Source organism: Sceloporus occidentalis, unplaced genomic scaffold (assembly GCF_023333645.1).
Source record: "Sceloporus occidentalis isolate IW3139 unplaced genomic scaffold, rSceOcc1.0.p SCAF_4, whole genome shotgun sequence".
Taxonomy (NCBI): domain Eukaryota; kingdom Metazoa; phylum Chordata; class Lepidosauria; order Squamata; family Phrynosomatidae; genus Sceloporus; species Sceloporus occidentalis.
The window spans coordinates 189,679,478-189,698,255 of NW_028316984.1; the positions used below are offsets into that span (position 1 = coordinate 189,679,478).

Genomic DNA, 18,778 nt, shown 5'->3' on the forward strand with positions numbered 1-18,778 from the left:
CACTGACCTTCACCCCACTCCCACAATCCCTTAAAGCATTTTAAAGGGAAGCAGATGGATGCCACAGCCATTTCTGCCAAAAGGTATGTGTTTGGGGATCAGTGGTATCATCCCCTCCCTTAGGGTGTCACCTGGTGCGGCCCACACACCCCTCACATCCTTAGTGAAAATATATAAAATGGCAAAATCAAGGTTTGCTTTCTGGAATTTATATTTTTTAAGTATTTTCAAGCCGTGGATGCTTGAATCCGTGGATTAAAAAAATACCTGGATAAGGAGGGCTGACTGTAATACTAATAATAATAATAATAATGGCAATATTCCATTTGCAAGTGGTTCCTTTGCACTGAAAACTGCATTTTTTGCATAGGAAATAGCTTTTTCTGCTATTTAGATGAATTTATGATTACACTTGGCCTTCCATATCCACAGTCTTTATCCACATCTTAGAAATATACCAAAAATATATAAATTTCGAAAAGCAAATCTAAATTTTGCTATTTTATATAAGGGACACCATTGTACTATGCCACTGATAATGGGACTTGAGCATCCACAGATTTTAGTGTCCACATAAGGTCCTGGAACCAAACCCAAGCAGATACCAAGGTCCCACTGCACATCCTTAGTTCTGCACATATGTATGTATGTATGCATTTACATATGTGTGTGTGTATATATATATATATATATGGCTAGGTTCAGTAAGCATGGCATAGCGGTTCAATTGCTGAGTGGTTGTCATTAAGCATGGTATAGTGGTACGACTCTGAAAACCAGGGTTTGATTCCCAGCTCAGCCATAACACCGCTGGGTGACCTTGGGCAAATCACAGGCAGGGGGCGCAATAGCAAACCTCTTCTGAACAAATTTTGCCAAGAAAGCCCCATTGGGGTTGCCATGAGACCGAAACAATTTGGGCACACAACAACATGTATTTGATAACATACACATATTTTATACAGAGATTATTTATTTCACTGTCAGTGATGTGCAGAGTATACACGTGCCTATTCTTTTTCCACCACTGTCACCATTCCCTTTGATTGAACAAGTTTCACACGTTTTTAAAACAATACAAAAACCTGCCCAAACCTGTTAAACAGAAGCAGAATAGGATAATCCTGCCTGCTAAAAACAGCAATCCCTCTTTCACAGCACCTTCTCTTCTCCAAGGAAAAATAAATAAATAACACCCATTAACCTAACAGTAACAGAAAAAGCAGAGGTCCAGCAGAATTCAATGAGATTTCTTTATAAATAGATATGTTTACATTCAAGGCATTAGTGTAGTGCTGATTGATGGAGCAAAAGCATTTTATACCAGCAGCATATCCATGGCACTGTATTTCAAAACCTATGCTTCCTCATGCATGCTCATCACTTCCAAAAGCCTGAAATTATAGCCTGCCTTGGTGTACAAAATTAAAATTTCAAAACCTACCTTTGGTCCCTGCAGAATCCTCTCTTGGCTGAAGAATTAAAGGAGAAGACTCTGAATGCTACAGGATACAGACACATGCTCAGTGGCTCATGGTGTGCTATACCTAGAGGACAATAACTTCTTCCTAATCTAATCAGAGGATCAGCTAATTCTGAAAGCGCAAGACAAGAGTGATCCTTCATAATCTTTTTTAAATGAAACATATTTTTAAAAATATACACATAAAGCGTAGGTTAACTGCTGCTCCGCTTTTCTGTCAATCAATAAATTATACTGGGGACTCAATAAAGTTTACAGGGCAAGTAATTATGCTTGCCAAGGCTTGCTTCGCTAGGGTTGCTGCTGTTGTGCATCAGTCACAACAAATTCTATGCGGGCTTTTTCAAATAATGCTTTAACATTTTTTGTTGTTGCTGTGTGCTTTCAAAGTCATCTCTGAGTTATCATGATCCTAAGGCAAACCTATCACAGGGTTTTCTTAGCAGAAGTTGCTCAGAGGGGTGCTGCCTTTGCCTTCCACTGAAGGCGAGATAACATATCCCAAGGTAGCCGTGTTAGCCATATAGCAAGAACAGTATCACCTAAAATCTACAAAAAAAGTGATACCTTTATTTGGACCAACCAAAACACGCATTACACATGTCACAAACTTTTCAAAACTCCACTCAAAAAGAAGCCAGTAAAACTACGAATCAAGCTGAGAGAGTGCGACTTGCCCAAGGTCACCCAGTGCCTGTCAATGGCAGACAGGGGAGTCGAACCCTGGTCTCCAGAGTCACACATAGTCTGATTCCAAACCACTGTACCACTCTATGGGCCAAAACACATGTCACTTTTAAGATATAGCTAGTGATCTTTCCCCTCATTTTTTTCTCAACAAGATAGCATTTAGCAATAGCATTTGCATTTCTTTTTTTTTTAATTTTTTATTAAACATTTATAAAAACATATAAAACAAACATTAACACACATCCATATAAGATACATTGACATACATTTTAAAAAGAAACAAAGATGGACAACAGAAAACACATAACACTAACGATCCAGGTATATTTTCCTTGTCTAGTTGATAAGTAATTTCTTAGATGGTATTTACACTTCTAAAGCTTACGTTTCTCAAGTTTCTTATCTATTAATGTCATTCCGAAAGAAGAGAAGAAAAAAATGTTAATATACTTCCCAAAGTCGATACAATTTATTTTCTATAGCAACTCCTTTATAGGAGAGGAGAGTAATTACATCTACTGTATGTCTTGTTGCATTGATTCATCATAGTATGCTTTCTCCCAAAGAGAAAAAGGAAAAAAAAGATCCCCTTACTTAACTCGTAATTGAAATTCTGAGATTAGATACTAATTGACAATTAATACTTGGTTTGCAATTTCCTCTTTCATTATTCATACTTTTTCTTTCTCTATATTCTTTAACCAGGCTTTTTCCAGTCTTTTTCAATTAGATTTATTTTTCCACCATAATTTTTTTTCATTCGGGCTGTCAATACATCCATTTCCATTGCCTCGTATAATTTATAATAGAAGCCATTCATCTTCTGTTGGTATCATTGGTTTTTTTCCAGCTTTTAGCATAGATGATTCTTGTGGATGTGACCATGTATAAGATTATTCGCTTATTTTCTTGTTCTATTTTTTTTGTTTATTTCGAATGTCATATTCAAGAGAAAGAGGAGTGGATCAAAAGGTATCGTGATCTGGAGAATGTCTACCATTACCAAGTGTATCTTCCGCCAGTATTTTTCAACTATAATATATCGTCAAGCTCTGTTTTATCTTTGTTAAATCCTATGTTTTTGTTATCTATTTTGTAGTGTTCCAGGAGTTGTCTATAGAGATACCAATCATTAAGAATGTTGTCCATTTTCATTTGATCAAGTGTTTTAAATTCTCCTCTCTCATTCAGAAGGTCTCTATATGTCAACCAGTAGGTTGCCTTGTACGATTTGGTTCTCTGGAAGAAGGCTTCTTGTGTTGAGACCCAAAGAGGTAATTTGTTAAAGAACAACTCTCTGTATCCCAACTTTTAGTAGTGCATTTCTAATAAAGTGATGGGAAAAGTCTCTGTTAACTGTGGATTTATTATACCATAAGAATGCATGATAACCAAATTTTAATTGAATACTTTCTAGTGTCAATAATCTATCGTTTTTGAGTCTGATCCAGTCCTCCATCCAACACAGGCATGCTGCAAAATAGTATGCTTTTAGATTTGGCAATGAACAGCCCCGTCGTAAAGTCTCATGGAGATGGCAGGAGAAGCCTCACACCCCCCGCCCCAGGGAGCAAGCCCGTGACTACAGGGATCCCGTAAACCAGGCCTGCAGCCACAGGGAACCCCACAGAGGGCAGGGGACCAGCTGGGTGTCCCTCCTCTTGTGGAGTGTCACGCGGTGCGGTCCGCACCCTGTGCACACACACAGTGACACTACTGGGTACAGCTTTAAAAAATGAATAAAATGCTTTCTCCTAATAATGTGGCAAATCTATTTACTAATATATTTATTCATTCTAATTAATTTATATACCACCCTTCTCCAAGAAAAGAACCTAAGGCAGCTAACACATAAAATAGTTTAAAACTTTCCAATAAAAATTTAAAAACAATTAAAATTATCTTGCTAAAACCGTATGAAATTACATAAAACATACAAAAAACATAAGGAGAACACACACCCCGCATAAAAGCCTCCCTGACAATGATTATATATTAATCTTGCATAAAAATGTCTTTGCCTGCCAGCAAAACGAAAGCAGGGAGAGGGCCAGCCTTGCAGTTCAGTTTGGAACAAACACTGAACATTTTAAAGGGGGGAATTCCATTTGCAACTACTATCTGAATAGATTAGATTTTTAATATAAAAACATGATAATTTTATGCCAAATGAGATTATATAATTGTATTATATATTAAGCATATACTGTCAGCCCTTCTCATCAACATATTTGTTAGCCACAGGTTCAAGCATCCACGGTTTGAAAATATTTTAAAAATATATAAATTCCCAAAGGAAAACCTTGATTTTGCCATTTTATATAAGGGACAACATTTTGCTGTGCCACTGTATTTAATGGGACCTGCGTATCCACGGATTTTGGTATGCACAAAGGTTCCTGGAACCAAACTCCAGTAGATACCAGGGGCCCATAAAATGTAAACTATAATAAATTCATAAATTACATAAAATTTAATTCATTTTATGTTCCTAAGGTAATAAAGTCCCTTTCAGTCTGTAAAAGATGCCAATATCATATTTTCCCCTCAGTTTTTCTGGGGGGAAAACATTTTTTCCCATGGTTTCCAAATTTCTGGAAATTCTACATTGCTAATAGGACCTTGTGAGATATTTAACCTTCTCTGTCAGAGAGCCCTGGTGCCACAACAAACTACAAATCCCAGGATTCCACAAGATGGAGCCATGGCAGTTAAAGCGGTGTCAAACTGCATTAATTCCCCACTGCAGGTGCAGCCCAAGGCATGCTACAAGCCATAATGAGAAACAAAACAGAATTATGTTATTCTGCTTGCATTTCTTCCTTAGTTTCTTGTGTCTTGTGGACACTTAATAAAGAGAGAAAGCCAACACACCAGTGAGTGAACTTTGATCAGCAAAGTCCTTGCTTTAATTTGCTAGAAGCAAATTACTAAATACCTAGAGGCTTAGCCCAACAGTTTTCTCCTGAAAGCTGCTTTTCTACCATCACTAAGTAAGCCCACTTTGCTGCTAAAGGTATTATGTTCTTCATTCCATTAAATGACTTAAACCCACTGAAAGAAAGATGACATAAAAAGGAGGCGTACGTGAGCTACAATAAGTGCCCAAAGCTGCAAAACCAGAAACCTGATGCATGCACCTTACGCTTCACAAGTGAACAACACTTTGGACACAGTGCCACAGAGTCCTTCTGAGACTGTTCTACTTCAGAGGGGAAAGATGTAGTATGGTTTATGCTTTCCCCCATTTGAATCTCTGCACTGCTATGGGGATCAAGCAATCTGAAAAAACACCCACCAGCCCACTCGTTGCTTTGAGACTGGACATCCCTCAGCATTAGAACTGAAGCAAGTGACAAGTTGTAGGAAAGGTCTTAGTAGTGGAATTCCATTTACGAATTTAATTCCTTCCTTTTATTCTTATGGTAATGGCTGTTACTCATCATTATTCTTTATTATATCATGATGGTTATGATTACAATGGTCCCTTCACATTTACTGTGTTAGGGGTGAAGGACCCCCATCAATGTGGAAAAGCCACAAATAAAAAAACACTATTCTTTTTACTTAAGAGAAGACCTCAAAGTCCTCCAGTGCAACTCTGTAGTCAACATCTGCCAGATGCTGATCATAGAATTATGCTGGAAGTGTTTTCTCTAGGAACCTTTAGGTTCTTCAACACAGCTCTATGGTCAACTTCCAGCAGCATTGCACTGGAAGACTCAGAGAAAACATATTACTGTATATATACTGTATATAATATAATGCTGATTCCCTCATTCCTCCCGTGGCCCTATCTTAGTGATGGTTGAGGATCAACAGAGGGATATCAGGGGTTTTACTTTTTAATTGTTGTTTTTATGCTTTGATATTGTGTTTTTAATATGTTATACTGTTTAATACTGTCTTAAGGGGGGGAGGGATAAAGTGTTTTTAATTGTTGTATTTTATATTTTACTGTTGTCAACCGCCCGGACTGGTTTCCCATAGGGCGCTATACAAATAAATATTATTATTATTATTATACTCATGTATAAGTTTTTAGTGTGAGTACAAGCAGTTATGCCTGCTGGAATTTTGTAAGTTCTTTGGCATTGTTTTCCTTTACTTCATCCTTTATATCCAACTTGCCCCTAAGTTTTACCCTCAACTTATCCATGGGTCGTGTGAATATCCATGATTTTGGCCCCAACACCTGCCCTCGATTTATATATGAGGTCAACTTTTAATCGAATACTGTATATACAGTAATCAAAACCGCAAATAATCAAAGCTGCAAAAGTCAAAGTTGCAAATGTGCAGGACCAACTATATATTATAATCATCATGATTATAATGTAAACATAATATGTAGGTGAGGAGGAGGAAGAGGAGGAAGGAGAAGAAAACATCAGTTAAAATAAGCAGATCACCATCACAACTACAGATTTAAATTTGTTGCTGTGTGCCTTCAAGTAGTTTCAGACTTACGGCAACCCTAAGGCTTGGCAAGATTTTTTCTGACTGAGACTGAGAGCGTGTAACTTGCCCAAGGTTACGTAGTGGGTTTCAATGGCTGAACAGGAACATAAATCCTTCTCTTCAGAACTGTAAGAGATTATCAGACGGAGGTCGGAACGCCCTTGTCCCATCTTTTTCCCATTCTTATAGCGCAATCGCACCCCACTGAATGACCTTTTGGTACAAATGGTTAATTGTCAAATGCCTGTTTCAATAAACAGGTCTTTATACCTGCCAAAAGAAAAAGGCAAAACAATGGCCAACCTTGTCTGTGGGGGGGATCCACAATTTAGGAGCAGCTACCAAAAAGGCCCTCTCATATGCCCTCACTAGACAGACCTGTGAAGAATCTTAAGAATCATGCAAGCTCATTTACACAGACAGCATCTTTCAAGTAATTTGAATCCAAGCCATCATTTCAAATCTTGTTTTTCTTGTTTCATCTCATAAGCACTCAAGAATATTTCAAGAATGGGAGGGTACATTAGTATTTTTAAAGAACAAAAAAGGAGCATCTGCTTGTAGAAAACTAAAAACTTTTTGACCTATTCCCTGGAAAGGGTCTCTCGGGTAATTCTATGACATCAATGTGGAATCTCAGGTCTGAGGCTAGAATTCCATTTGCAAGTTACCTGGCCTAAGGATAACAAAAATCTCTCATTTCACTTTCTCCCATATTCAACTTTTCTCTACTCTGCTTTGGTAAGGCCTCACCTAGAATACTGTGTCCCATTCTGGACACCATAATTCAAAAAGGATGTTGAGATGCTGGAGCGTGTCCAGAAGATGGTGACCAAAATAGTGAAAGGGCTGGAAACCATGCCTTATGAGGAATAGCTTAGGGAGCTCGGTATGTTTAGCCTGGAGAAGAGATGGCTAAGAAGTGACATGATAACTCTGTTTAAATATCTGAAGGGATGTCATATTAAGGATGGAGCAAGCTTGTTTTCTGCTGCTTCAGAAAACAGGATCCTGAGCAATGGACTCAAACTACAGGAAAACAGATTCTACCTAAACATTAGGAGGAACTTCCTGACAGTAAGAACTGTTCAACAGTGGAATGCACTCCTTCGGAGTCTCCTTTTTTGGAGGTTTTTAAACAGAGGTTGGTTGACCATCTGTCGGAGATGCTTTAATTGTGACTTCTTGCATGGCAGAGGGTTGGACTGGAGTCTAAAATCTATGAGTTTCTATCCCAAATATGAAGAAATATGCCAATTCTGGTAAATTCTTCGAGAAAGAACTGCAAATAAATTCCCTTTCATCTATACTAGCCAAATTCAACTTGATCAGCTACTTCCAGCATGGAGAAGACTATATTGTAACTGCCCATCATGTAAGTGTAAAAGATCAGGTGCCTCAAAGACAAAAGAAGTGACAGCATCACTAAAATGACTGAATTAGGGTTTCAAACTTTTAGGAGTTTATCACTCCAAGCCAAGGATGGGTGATTTTATCTGCCGGTTTCTGTTTCTCTTGCATTTTTCCCTCTCTCAATTTCTTTCCCTCTTGAGTCTGAGAAAATTGCTGAATTTTGGTAAATTCTTATCAAAAGCAAGCTGGACAAAATTCTTTACCCAAGGCTTGGAATATTTTTTTAAAGTAATTCATTATTTGCGAATTTTCATAAGTAGCTTGTTGCTATTACTTGTTATTCATTATTAACATACCATTTTTTAAGTAAGATATACATTTCAGTTTCACACCCACTGAATCAATGGGAACTTGGTAAATCAATGCTTATATAAGTTCTGTTGATGCAATGAGTCTACTCTATTTGGGACCAATTATTCTATTTTGGACCCTGAGGTATATCTAGTTGCTAGCCTCAACTACAACACACTAGCATTGTAAAAAAAAAAAAAAATACATATACATTTTCTCATCCTTAATGAAAAATAACCAGCTGCTGTGAGATTTTTCCCATACTTTTAGACTTCTTTGTAAAAAAAAATCATTCACAGAAAGTTTTAAGCAGAAACTGTATTTTGCACAAAACATCAGCAGACAATCTGTATTCTGAGGCTGCTGCCATACTGCAGAAATAAAGCAGTTTGACACCACTTTAACTTCCATGGCTCAATGCTATGGAATTCGGAGATTTGTAGTCTAGTGGGACTCCAGAGCTCCCTAACAGGGAAGGCTAAATATCTCACAAAACTACAAATCCCAGTATTCTCTAGCACTGAGCCATGGAAATTAAAAGTGTTGTCAAAACGCTTTATTTCTGCTGTGTGGCAGCAGCAGTTGGTCAGGCCTGATCTTCTGAATTTATCTAGTCAATGGAAAGGTATCATCTGCTCCAGGAAAATGAAAGAAATAAAAATTGAATGAAATTAAAGAATAAGAATATATTCTTATATATACTCCTAAACACCATTGTAAGACATAGGATAGGCCTCTTAGGGGCTCCGCCATAGAAATAAGGGCTCTGCAAGTCAAAAAGTTTGGGAACCCCTGGTCTAGGTTGAACTCCATCCCCATCTCCAAGAATTCACCTCAGAAGAGAAACATGCATTTCAAGCTACAGTATGCCTTAGGTACAGACTGGGCAAAAGCCAAGGATGGCCTTTGCCCAGTCAAACTTTCTTTCCCCCCACCCTCACCCCCTGCTCCAAACACTTTGGAAATGATACTAAAACTTAGCCCTCAAGCAACAACATATACACAGCTACACACCCATGGCTGCCTTGGGCCAACTCACAAAATACATTGTACAAGTAAAATGAGGAAGGCCAGCCAATATGTACTGTATGTAAGCAGCATGGTTCGTGCTGCTTCCCCTAACGCCATATGCTTATTGGCACATACCAATTATGTTCAGCTTGTTGGCACACACCAATTATATTCAGTATTGATGGGACTTTGAACACACATACCCTTTCCTTTCAGTTATCAACAGAACTACCCAGAGTGTGTTAAAATGGTAGTGCTGCAAAGAGTCAATCCATATGACAATACATGTAGTTGTGTAATCTCCAGCGGCTGCCAGGATGGTCGGGCAATGGATGCAGAAATTAATTACACTGGGGATTAACAACAGGGAGCACAATTATGTCTTGTGACACCAGACAGAGGATATGGTTCACATTACGGCTGCTGCCTGCCATTGGGTGGTTTCATTGGAGGGTGAGGAAAATGGTAACCTCCTTTCACCCTCCTTGACTGTCACAGCTAATCATGGGGAAGGGAAACAGCCCCTGCTAAATATGTCTGGCTTGCTCCTAGCAATGGAGTACGGTACCTGTCACATCCGCTGCAGCTGTCACAGGTAAACCTGACATAGATACACAAGCTATGGTAAGTAGGAGGGTGTGTGTCCTCTGTGCAGAGAGTAGAAAATGAAAAAGAAGTATATGTGTAACACAGAGAGAGAGAGAGCTCGAGTAAAAAACTAACATGGAAAGGACAGCTCTAATGCCCGATCTCAGCTTAGAGGGGATTTTTACAAGGACACAATACACGGCATGGAAGATTAAGGTCACAAGATTCATTGTAACTGGGGCCAGCCTCCCTACAGCCAGTTAAGGATCACATCCCTTCCCTTCCCTCCTTGCAACTGAAACTAGTTTTAACAGCATATGGAACGGATACATCCTCTTCTAACCCACAGCTGTTTCAAGGAGGACAGAAGGTCTTCAAAATGAGACTAACAGTACATTTTTGTTGAAGGGAGGGAAGAGGTCACACAGCCTTCTTAGTTTTAATCAACCCCACACCATGCCCTTTTTATATCAGTTGCGCTACACTGATATGGAAGGAGGGATTGAAAATAAACCCCTGCAATTTATAATTACATTACACTATCCTCCTCGATCTAGTACTTCCCTATCTCTTCAGGTACTCACGCTCTACACAAGCATTCCCCGATCCAGTGCTTTCCTGATTCCTGGACTACAAATCTCATCAACCCCAGCAAATACAGGTTTGTTGGGAATGACAGGAGCTGAGAGGCCTCTGGAGAAGACACTAGAGCTCTTCGACAGAGACTCTAAGTACCTTCCCAAACTACAAATCCCAGAATTTCATAGGATGGAGTCACAGCAGTTAGTAGTATCAAAATACTAAAACTATGGAGTGTGGAAGAGACCAATGATCCATCCAAGCCATTCTTGCGCCTTTAACAAAGAAATAGAAATGGCAGAGCAAAACAGTGGACAAACCTGTCCAGCCTGTATCTTTTTGGAGAAACTAACTCATGCATACAAACTAATATGTGTATGTCGTGTGTGTGTGTGTGTGTGTGTGTGTGTGTGTGTGTGTGTGTGTGACAGAGAGAGAGACGGAACACAACCTTTATGCAAAACACCAGCATCTTGAGAGGTAACACCCAGAGAGGGGAAAAAACTAAAACAAAGAAGAGATCAAATAGATTGGTGAACTTCCATTCATATGTTCTAACACTCACAGAAAACCTAAAAATCTTTTTAAATAAACAATGCTTTTGCTAACAGATAGCTAATGCTACATTATGTTCTATCCTGGGCCCAGTGCTGTTCAACATCTTTATCAATGATTTGGATGACAGAATTGGGGGTATACTTATCAAATTTGCAGATGACACCAAATTAGGAGGAGTATTGAATACCCCTGAGGACAGGACCCAACTTCAGAATGACCTTAATAGATTAGAAAGCTGGGCCAAAGCTAACAAAATGAATTTCAACACGGAAAAATGTAAGGTACTGCACTTAGGACGGAAAAATGGAATGAACAGATATAGGATGGGTGACACCTGGCTGAACGAGACTATGTGTGAAAGGGATCTGGGAGTCCAAGTAGACCATAAATTGAACATGAGTCAACAGTGCGATGCGGCAGCTAACAAGGCCAATGCGATTTTAGGCTGCATCAATAGAAGAATAGTGTCCAAATCAAGGGAAGTAATAGCGCCACTGTATTCTGCTCTGGTCAGGCCCCACCTGGAATACTGTGTCCAGTTCTGGGCACCACAATTTGAAAAGGATATTGAGAAACTGGAACATGTCCAAAGGAGGGCAATCAAAATGGTGAAGGGCCTGGAAACCATGCTCTATGAGGAACGACTTAGGGAGCTAGGGATGTTTAGCCTGGAGAAGAGAAGGTTAAGAGGTGATATGATAGCCCTGTTTAAATACTTGAAGGGATGTCATATTGAGAGGGAGCTGGCTTGTTTTCTGCTGCTCCAGAGACCAGGACCCAGAGCAATGGATGCAAGCTCCAGGAAAAGAGATTCCACCTCAACATTAGGAGGAACTTCCTGACAGTAAGGGCTGTGCGACAGTGGAACAAACTCCCTCGGAGTGTAGTGGAGTCTCCTTCCTTAGAGGTTTTTAAACAGAGGCTGGATGGCCATCTGTCAGGGATGCTTTGATTTAGATTTCCTGCATGGCAGGGGGTTGGACTGGATGGCCCTTGCAGTCTCTTCCAACTATGATTCTATGATTCTCAATGAAGATCCTATTCTACAAACTAACTCCTACTGATTTTAATGGCACTGGCGTTGAAGAAAGCATACGCAGGATTTACCACCATATGTTCATTTCCAGGTAACGATACACTTTGAATGTGAAAAAGGACTTTGGGTTCATGTAAACACATGGAAGCAACCACTGAAAAACAATAGTAAGACCTCCATCCCACCCCTACCCTATCCTTGCTTGCAACACATTAAAATAAAATAAAATTAATGTAAAAAAAACAGTGGAAAAAACACTATAAACTCTATAAACTTACAGGGTTAGCTGCTAATTACATTATCTAAAGCTCCCAGACTCTGGAACGACCTGCCAGACGAGATCCACCATATTACCACCTTGGAAGCCTTTAAAAAAGGATATTAAGACGGATCTCTTCTGGCAGGCCTTCCTAGACTAGGTTAGATCCATTAGACTTGCCTCTCCCCTCTGTTGACACTTCTATTGCTACCGATACCAAAAACGTTTTATACCATCACCTACGCCCCCCCCCCCCTCCTCTAGAGGAAGATTCATTTCTTCCGCTAATCTACCCGAAATTTTAATAGTTTTAATTTTTTGATGTTTAATCTCTTTTTATGGGTTGATCACTGTTTTTATGATTGGAGGGAGTGTTAGGGTTTTGAAATTGTAATTTTTAATAGTTTGATGTTTTATTTATATTGTTGGAATCCACTTTGATTCCATTGTGAAAAAGTGGAATACAAATAATAATTATTATTATTATTATTATTATTGTTATTATTATTGTTATTATATTCACACAGTAAGTCTTACAAAGAGAGAAAATTGTTATTGAAGCTGTTAACATAACAAATGGAAAGGAACTGGGGAAAAGAAGCTGAGGCACACTAAAGTTAGGCATGAGCCCCCATTGACAGGGCTGGGTTCCCACCAAAAACTCACTTGAATCTAGAATGTTCTGATCATGGTTCTGTGCAAGCACAGGACCCATCTGTGTGAGTTGCAGAGATCACAAAGAAAAACTGTTCATCAATGCATTTCTCCTGATGCTCACCCAAAACCTGCCCTCCTACAACTTAAACATGCTAGAACTAGCTTCACCTTCTGGAATTTCAAAGAACAATTTGTTGTCCTCTTCAAATAATTCTTGTTTCAATGTCAAGAAGAAGTGGAAGGCTTTCATGGCCGGCATCCATAGTTTTTTGTGGGTTTTTCAGGCATGAGAAGTACACCATGTTAAGTACATAAGAAGTATATTTCCATGTTAATCTGTTTATTGTGCTGTTGCTGCTGTTTTGCAGGACTGGTAGCCAATCATTGTTGGCAACAACTATCAGGTCAGAATTCACAGGGAAACCATCGAAATCGACAAACACTTGGATAGCTTCAACAGAAAAGAAGAAACCCTTAAAGTGAACAAAGTCTGGCTACCACTCATGCAAAACAGCAAAACCTGGAATAAGCAAATGCAAATGAGAAACGACACAGGGTCAGGGGCTTCCCCAACAGATAACGATCACTAATAAAGCAGATGCTAATCCTCTTTGCATATCCTCCCACCCTGAGGCACTTCCATCAACAACAGAACAATACACAGATTAACATGGAAATCACTCCTCCCTACCCAGGGTCACAGTGTGTGTGTGTGTGTGTGTGTGTGTGTGTGTGTGTGCGCGCGCACACACACACACACACACACACACACACTTCCAGGACAGCATTCTCTGAAGATGCCAGCCACAGATGCTGGCGAAACATCAGGAATAAACTCTTCTAGAACATGGCCACATAGCCCGAAAAAACCCACAGAAAACTCAAGAAGGAGAATCCAAGTTTTGCTGCCTCTGTCCCATAAGGACACTGTCAAAGTGCAAAATTAATGGTCTACACTTCCACTGTAGGGCTGAAGGCTAATCTTTATCAATCTGGTTTTTCTAAGATGGTTACCTGTAATAGCTTTCTTGTCGCCTTTCTCCAACTTGGCCTGGAGGGAGTCAGCGTCTCCACCATGTTCCATCGGCTGCTCTGCCCTTTTCACTGCTGGGCCTTTAAAACTCATCTGAAGTTGGCTGGTGTATTTCTCATGCTGAAAGAAAAAGGCAAGGAATAACAATGAGTACTATCCATTGTGGAGCAAGCAATAGTTGCAACCGAATCTCAGAATAACACCCAGTGTGGCACAGCGGTTTGAATGTTGGGCTATGACTCTAGAGAGCAAGATTCAGCCCCCATCTTGGCCATGAAACCCACTGGGTGGCCTTGGGCATGTCACATGCTCTCAGCCTCAGGAAGGCAATGGAAAATTTCCTCTGAACAAATCTTGCTAACAAAATCCCATGATAGGGTCACCTTAGGGTCATCTTAAGTTGGAAATGACTTGAAGGCACGTAACAACTAAGAACAGGCAAAGCTAAGTGCCACATAATTCTAAAACAAGGGTCTAGTATCCTATTGTCCTACACCTTGATTATTGCCCCCTATTATGCTGACTAGACCTGGTGGGAGCTGCAACCAGCAACTCCACCCCATCCTAGATGGAGGAATATCATCCCACCATGAAGGTCCTAATCATACCAACCACAAAGCCAGTTATAAACTTTTTTCTGTGCAAATAGACTTTCAAACTGAAAGGCCCCTTTTTTCTTTCCCATTGGAAAGATCTAGTTAGCCAACTGGTTTAAAGTTACTTTTTGGCAGGATCTTTGGCTATTTTTCTGTTTTCAAAAGCATTTTTTAAAAGTAACTGAAATGTGTCTCTTATTAAGAATGGTATATTAATAACATTTAATAAATAATAGCAACAAGTTTCTTCTAAAAAAATCACAAATAATTAATTTTTAAAAAAAAAATACCCCAAGAGAAGAATTTTGTCCAATTTGCTTTTCGTAAGAATTCACCAAAATTCTGAAATTTCTTCATACTCATGATGGAAAGAAATTGAGAGAGGAAGAAATGCAAGAGAAACAGAAACTGACAGATTAAACCATCCAGTTCTTTGGCTTGGAGTGATTAACTCCTAGAAGCCTGAGTTTAAATCCCTGGATATTCATTCAGTCATGTTAGTAATACTGAAGTAGGACTGTCACTTCTTTTGTCTTTGAGGCCCCGATCTGTTGTATTTATGTGATGGGCAGATACAATATGGGTTTTTCCATGCTAGAAATACTTGGACCAATTGAATTTGGCTAGTACAGATGATGAGGAATTTTTTTACAGTTCTTTCTGGAAGAATTTATGAAATTTTGCATATTTCTTCATATTTGGGATAGGAAGACATTGACTATAGAATCACAGAGATGGAAGAGACCGCAAGGACCATCAGGTCCAAGAACACACAGTCAAAGCACCCCTGACAGATTGCCACCGAGCCTCTGTTTAAAATCCTCCAAAGAAAGAAACTCCTCCACTATCAAACAGCTCTCACTGTCAGGTAGTTCTTCCTAATTTTGAGGTGGAATCTCTTTTCCTGTAGTTTGAATCCACTGTTTTGTGTCCAAGATTCTGGAGCAGCAGAAAAAAAGCTTGCTCCTTCATCAACATGACATCCTTTTAAATATTTAAACATGACTGTCATGTTACCTCTTAACTTTCTCTTCTCCAGGCTAAACATCCCCAGCTCCCAATATCATTCCTAATCACACAGGGAAAATCAGGGTTTAAACAGTGATTATCCCATGAAAATCACACGATCACGATTAAGATTTTCACATGACACTGATATTAAAGAGCTATTATCCCAGGAATAATCAGGCAATAAACAGCAACAAATCATTCATGGGGAAATCCTGTGAATGATTTGTTGCTGTTTATTGCCGGTTTCCCCCTGATTATTCCCGAGATAACGACTCTTTAATCGCGATACATGTGAAAATCTTAATCTTGATTGTGTGATTTTCCCAGGATAATCACTGTTTAAACCCCTGATTTATCCAATTTTCCCCGTGTGATAAAGTCCATAGGTGATGTAAATCACAGAGGCGCATAACCATTGCTATCTGCCCTGTTAGTTTCTCAATCATGTTAAAAAATTGAATTTTATTTCTATCCCAGGAAGCAATTTCATTCCTCACCTCATTAACATCTGCTGTTTAAAAATAGAATTAAACAAATGAGGGATCTGGCCAGGGGACACCAGTGTCTCTATCTAACATGGCCCTAAAATAACAGCTTTTGACAAGATACTGAAGCAGAGACAACAAGATGGACAAGTGTTTCCTGTTCTCAAACACACCTGTTTCAGGCATTTGAAAACATGGAATAAAACTTGTCTCTACCCTTCCCACCACACCTGTCCTGGGCAGAAGTACACAAACCTCCTGATACAAAAGACCAGTTCCTTCATTTGCTAAGGCAGGATTACCACTATGTATTTATGTATGCACAAAAGCTCTGTTTTGTACAAGATGAAAGATGGAGCAGAAAAGACAGCGAGAAGTCTTGGGGGAGCTGTGACTTGAGAACTGAGTTAGTCCAAAACTGAAAACTAGCTGACAGTTTTCATTTACACAGGGCTAAATCAACTAGAAAGTAAAACTCTGTTAGACTGTGTGTGCCTGAGAGCACAGGGAAGTACAATGTGTTTAGAGAGATATACAGAAGGCCTTGTATATATAGGCGGGTACAAACTGCCCAAAAAGGGTCGTCTGCCCGCGTCTTGTTTTGCTGCGTGAGGAAGCTGCAGTGGACAAACCACACAGCTTCCTCGCACAGCAAAAAGAACCCGCTAAAAGCAGGTTCTTTTTGAAGTGCGACTGTGATGCCGCAGTGCGCCAATGGCACACTTGCGACGCCACAATGGCTTTGTGACATGCGGACGCTAAGCATCCGTTGTGTCAAAATGGTGGCGCCCATCTGTACAGGACACCGCCATTTTGATGCCCTCATCACATGTGAGGGGCAAGGAGCGTCTGGAAGTGCCACCCCTCACACGTGACGATGGCACCCCATTGTGCCCATCTGTCCCGGGCCATAGTCTCCAACAAATTCAAGGTAGCATACATAGTACTTTTCTTCCTCACTTTGGCTTCACAATAACCTTATGAGATAGACCATCTTGAGAGAGATTGACTGAGCTAAGTATATTTCATGGCTCAGAGGGAACTACACTCCAGATTTCTGGAGGTCCAACCCTCTAACCACTACAACACACAACCTCTCTAGCAGATAAAGCATCTCTCTTTAGATCGCTGCCCCATCAACTTTCCACATAACTTGATGCAAGCTTTCCAGTTTTTACTTGCAAATTGAACTACTTACATAATGTTCCAACTAGCAAAAAAAAATAAATTTAAAATTAAAATTTCTTTTTAAAATATTACATATTTTCTCAGTTTGAGTTATCAACAAGGGACTTGCATCCTTCACCACAACTTTGCATGAACCAACAGTTCTCCAAGAATCATAGAATTGGAAGAGACCGTAAGGGCCATCCAGTCCAACCCCCTGCCATGCCATCTCAATCAAAGCACCCCCAACAGATAATAATAATAATAATAATAATAATAATAATAATAATAACAATGTTTATTTAAATTTCCCGCCTCTCCAAAGATCAAGGTGGGATTACAACAATAAAATCATTTTTAAAAATACGAATAATACAAAATACTAATACAATCAATAAAATACTAATATCGAAATTTTCAATTCTTATTAGTTCTCTAAAATCAGTTTATCAGTAGTCAGTGATCATAGTCGAGAGTGGAATATTGGCATAGGTTTTTTTTATATAAAGTTTGGTGGATAAGCCTGCCGGAAGAGATCCATTTTGAGTGCCTTCTTAAAGGCCTCTAAGGTAGTGATGTGATGGATCTCTTCTGGTAGGCTATTCCATAATTTTGGAACAGCTGCTGTAAACGCCCTGTGGGAAGTTGTCATTAATCTAGTATTATGATGTTCCAGTCAATACTTCCCTGATGTTCTGAGAGTGTGGGGCGGATTGAGGCGTCCCCGCAAGTAACTCAGGCCCAAGCCATGTAGGGCTTTAAAGGTGATAACCAACACCTTGTATTGCACCATCCAGACTCTGTTTAAAGACCTCTAAGGAAGGAGACTCCACTACACTCCAAGGAAGAGTGTTCCACAGTCGAACAGTCCTTACTGTCAGGAAGTTCCTCCTAATGTCCAGGTGGACTCTCTTTTCCTGGAGCTTGCATCCATTGCTCTGGGTCCTGGTCTCTGGAGCAGCAGAAAACAAGCCAGCTCCCTCTCAATATGACATCCCTTCAAATATTTAAACAGGGCTTATCATATCACCTCTAAACCTTCTCTTCTCCAGGCTAAATATCCCCAGCTCTGTAAGTCGTTCCTCATAGGGCATGGTTTCCAGACCCTTCACGATTTTAGTCACCCTCCTTTGGACACGCTCCAGTTTCTCAATCTCCTTTTTGAATTGTGGTGTCCAGAACTGGACACAATATTCCAGATGGGGCCTGACCAAAGCAGAATACAGTGGCACTATTACTTCTCTTGATCTAGACACTATACTTCTATTGATGCAGCCTAAAATCGCATTGGCCTTGTTAGCTGCCGCTTCGCACTGTTGACTCATGTTCAACTTGTGGTCTACTTGGACTCCTAGATCCCTTTCACATGTAGTCTCCTTAATCCAGGTGTCCCCCATCCTGTATCTGTGCATTTCATTTTTCCACCCTAGGTGTAGTACCTTACATTTCTCCATGTTGAA

General features: G+C 39.7%; 1 protein-coding gene across 3 annotated transcripts in view; it reads right to left on the minus strand.

Annotated features, from left to right (window-relative positions):
* Nucleotides 1-18,778, minus strand: part of CEP170B (centrosomal protein 170B) — a 121,538-nt gene that overhangs the window by 58,340 nt on the left and 44,420 nt on the right. For all 3 annotated transcript variants that reach the window (XM_089522661.1, XM_089522660.1, XM_089522663.1), the window contains one exon: nt 14,041-14,179. In XM_089522661.1, coding sequence (XP_089378787.1) covers nt 14,041-14,179 — 139 coding nt within the window. The remainder of the gene's footprint in view (nt 1-14,040; nt 14,180-18,778) is intronic.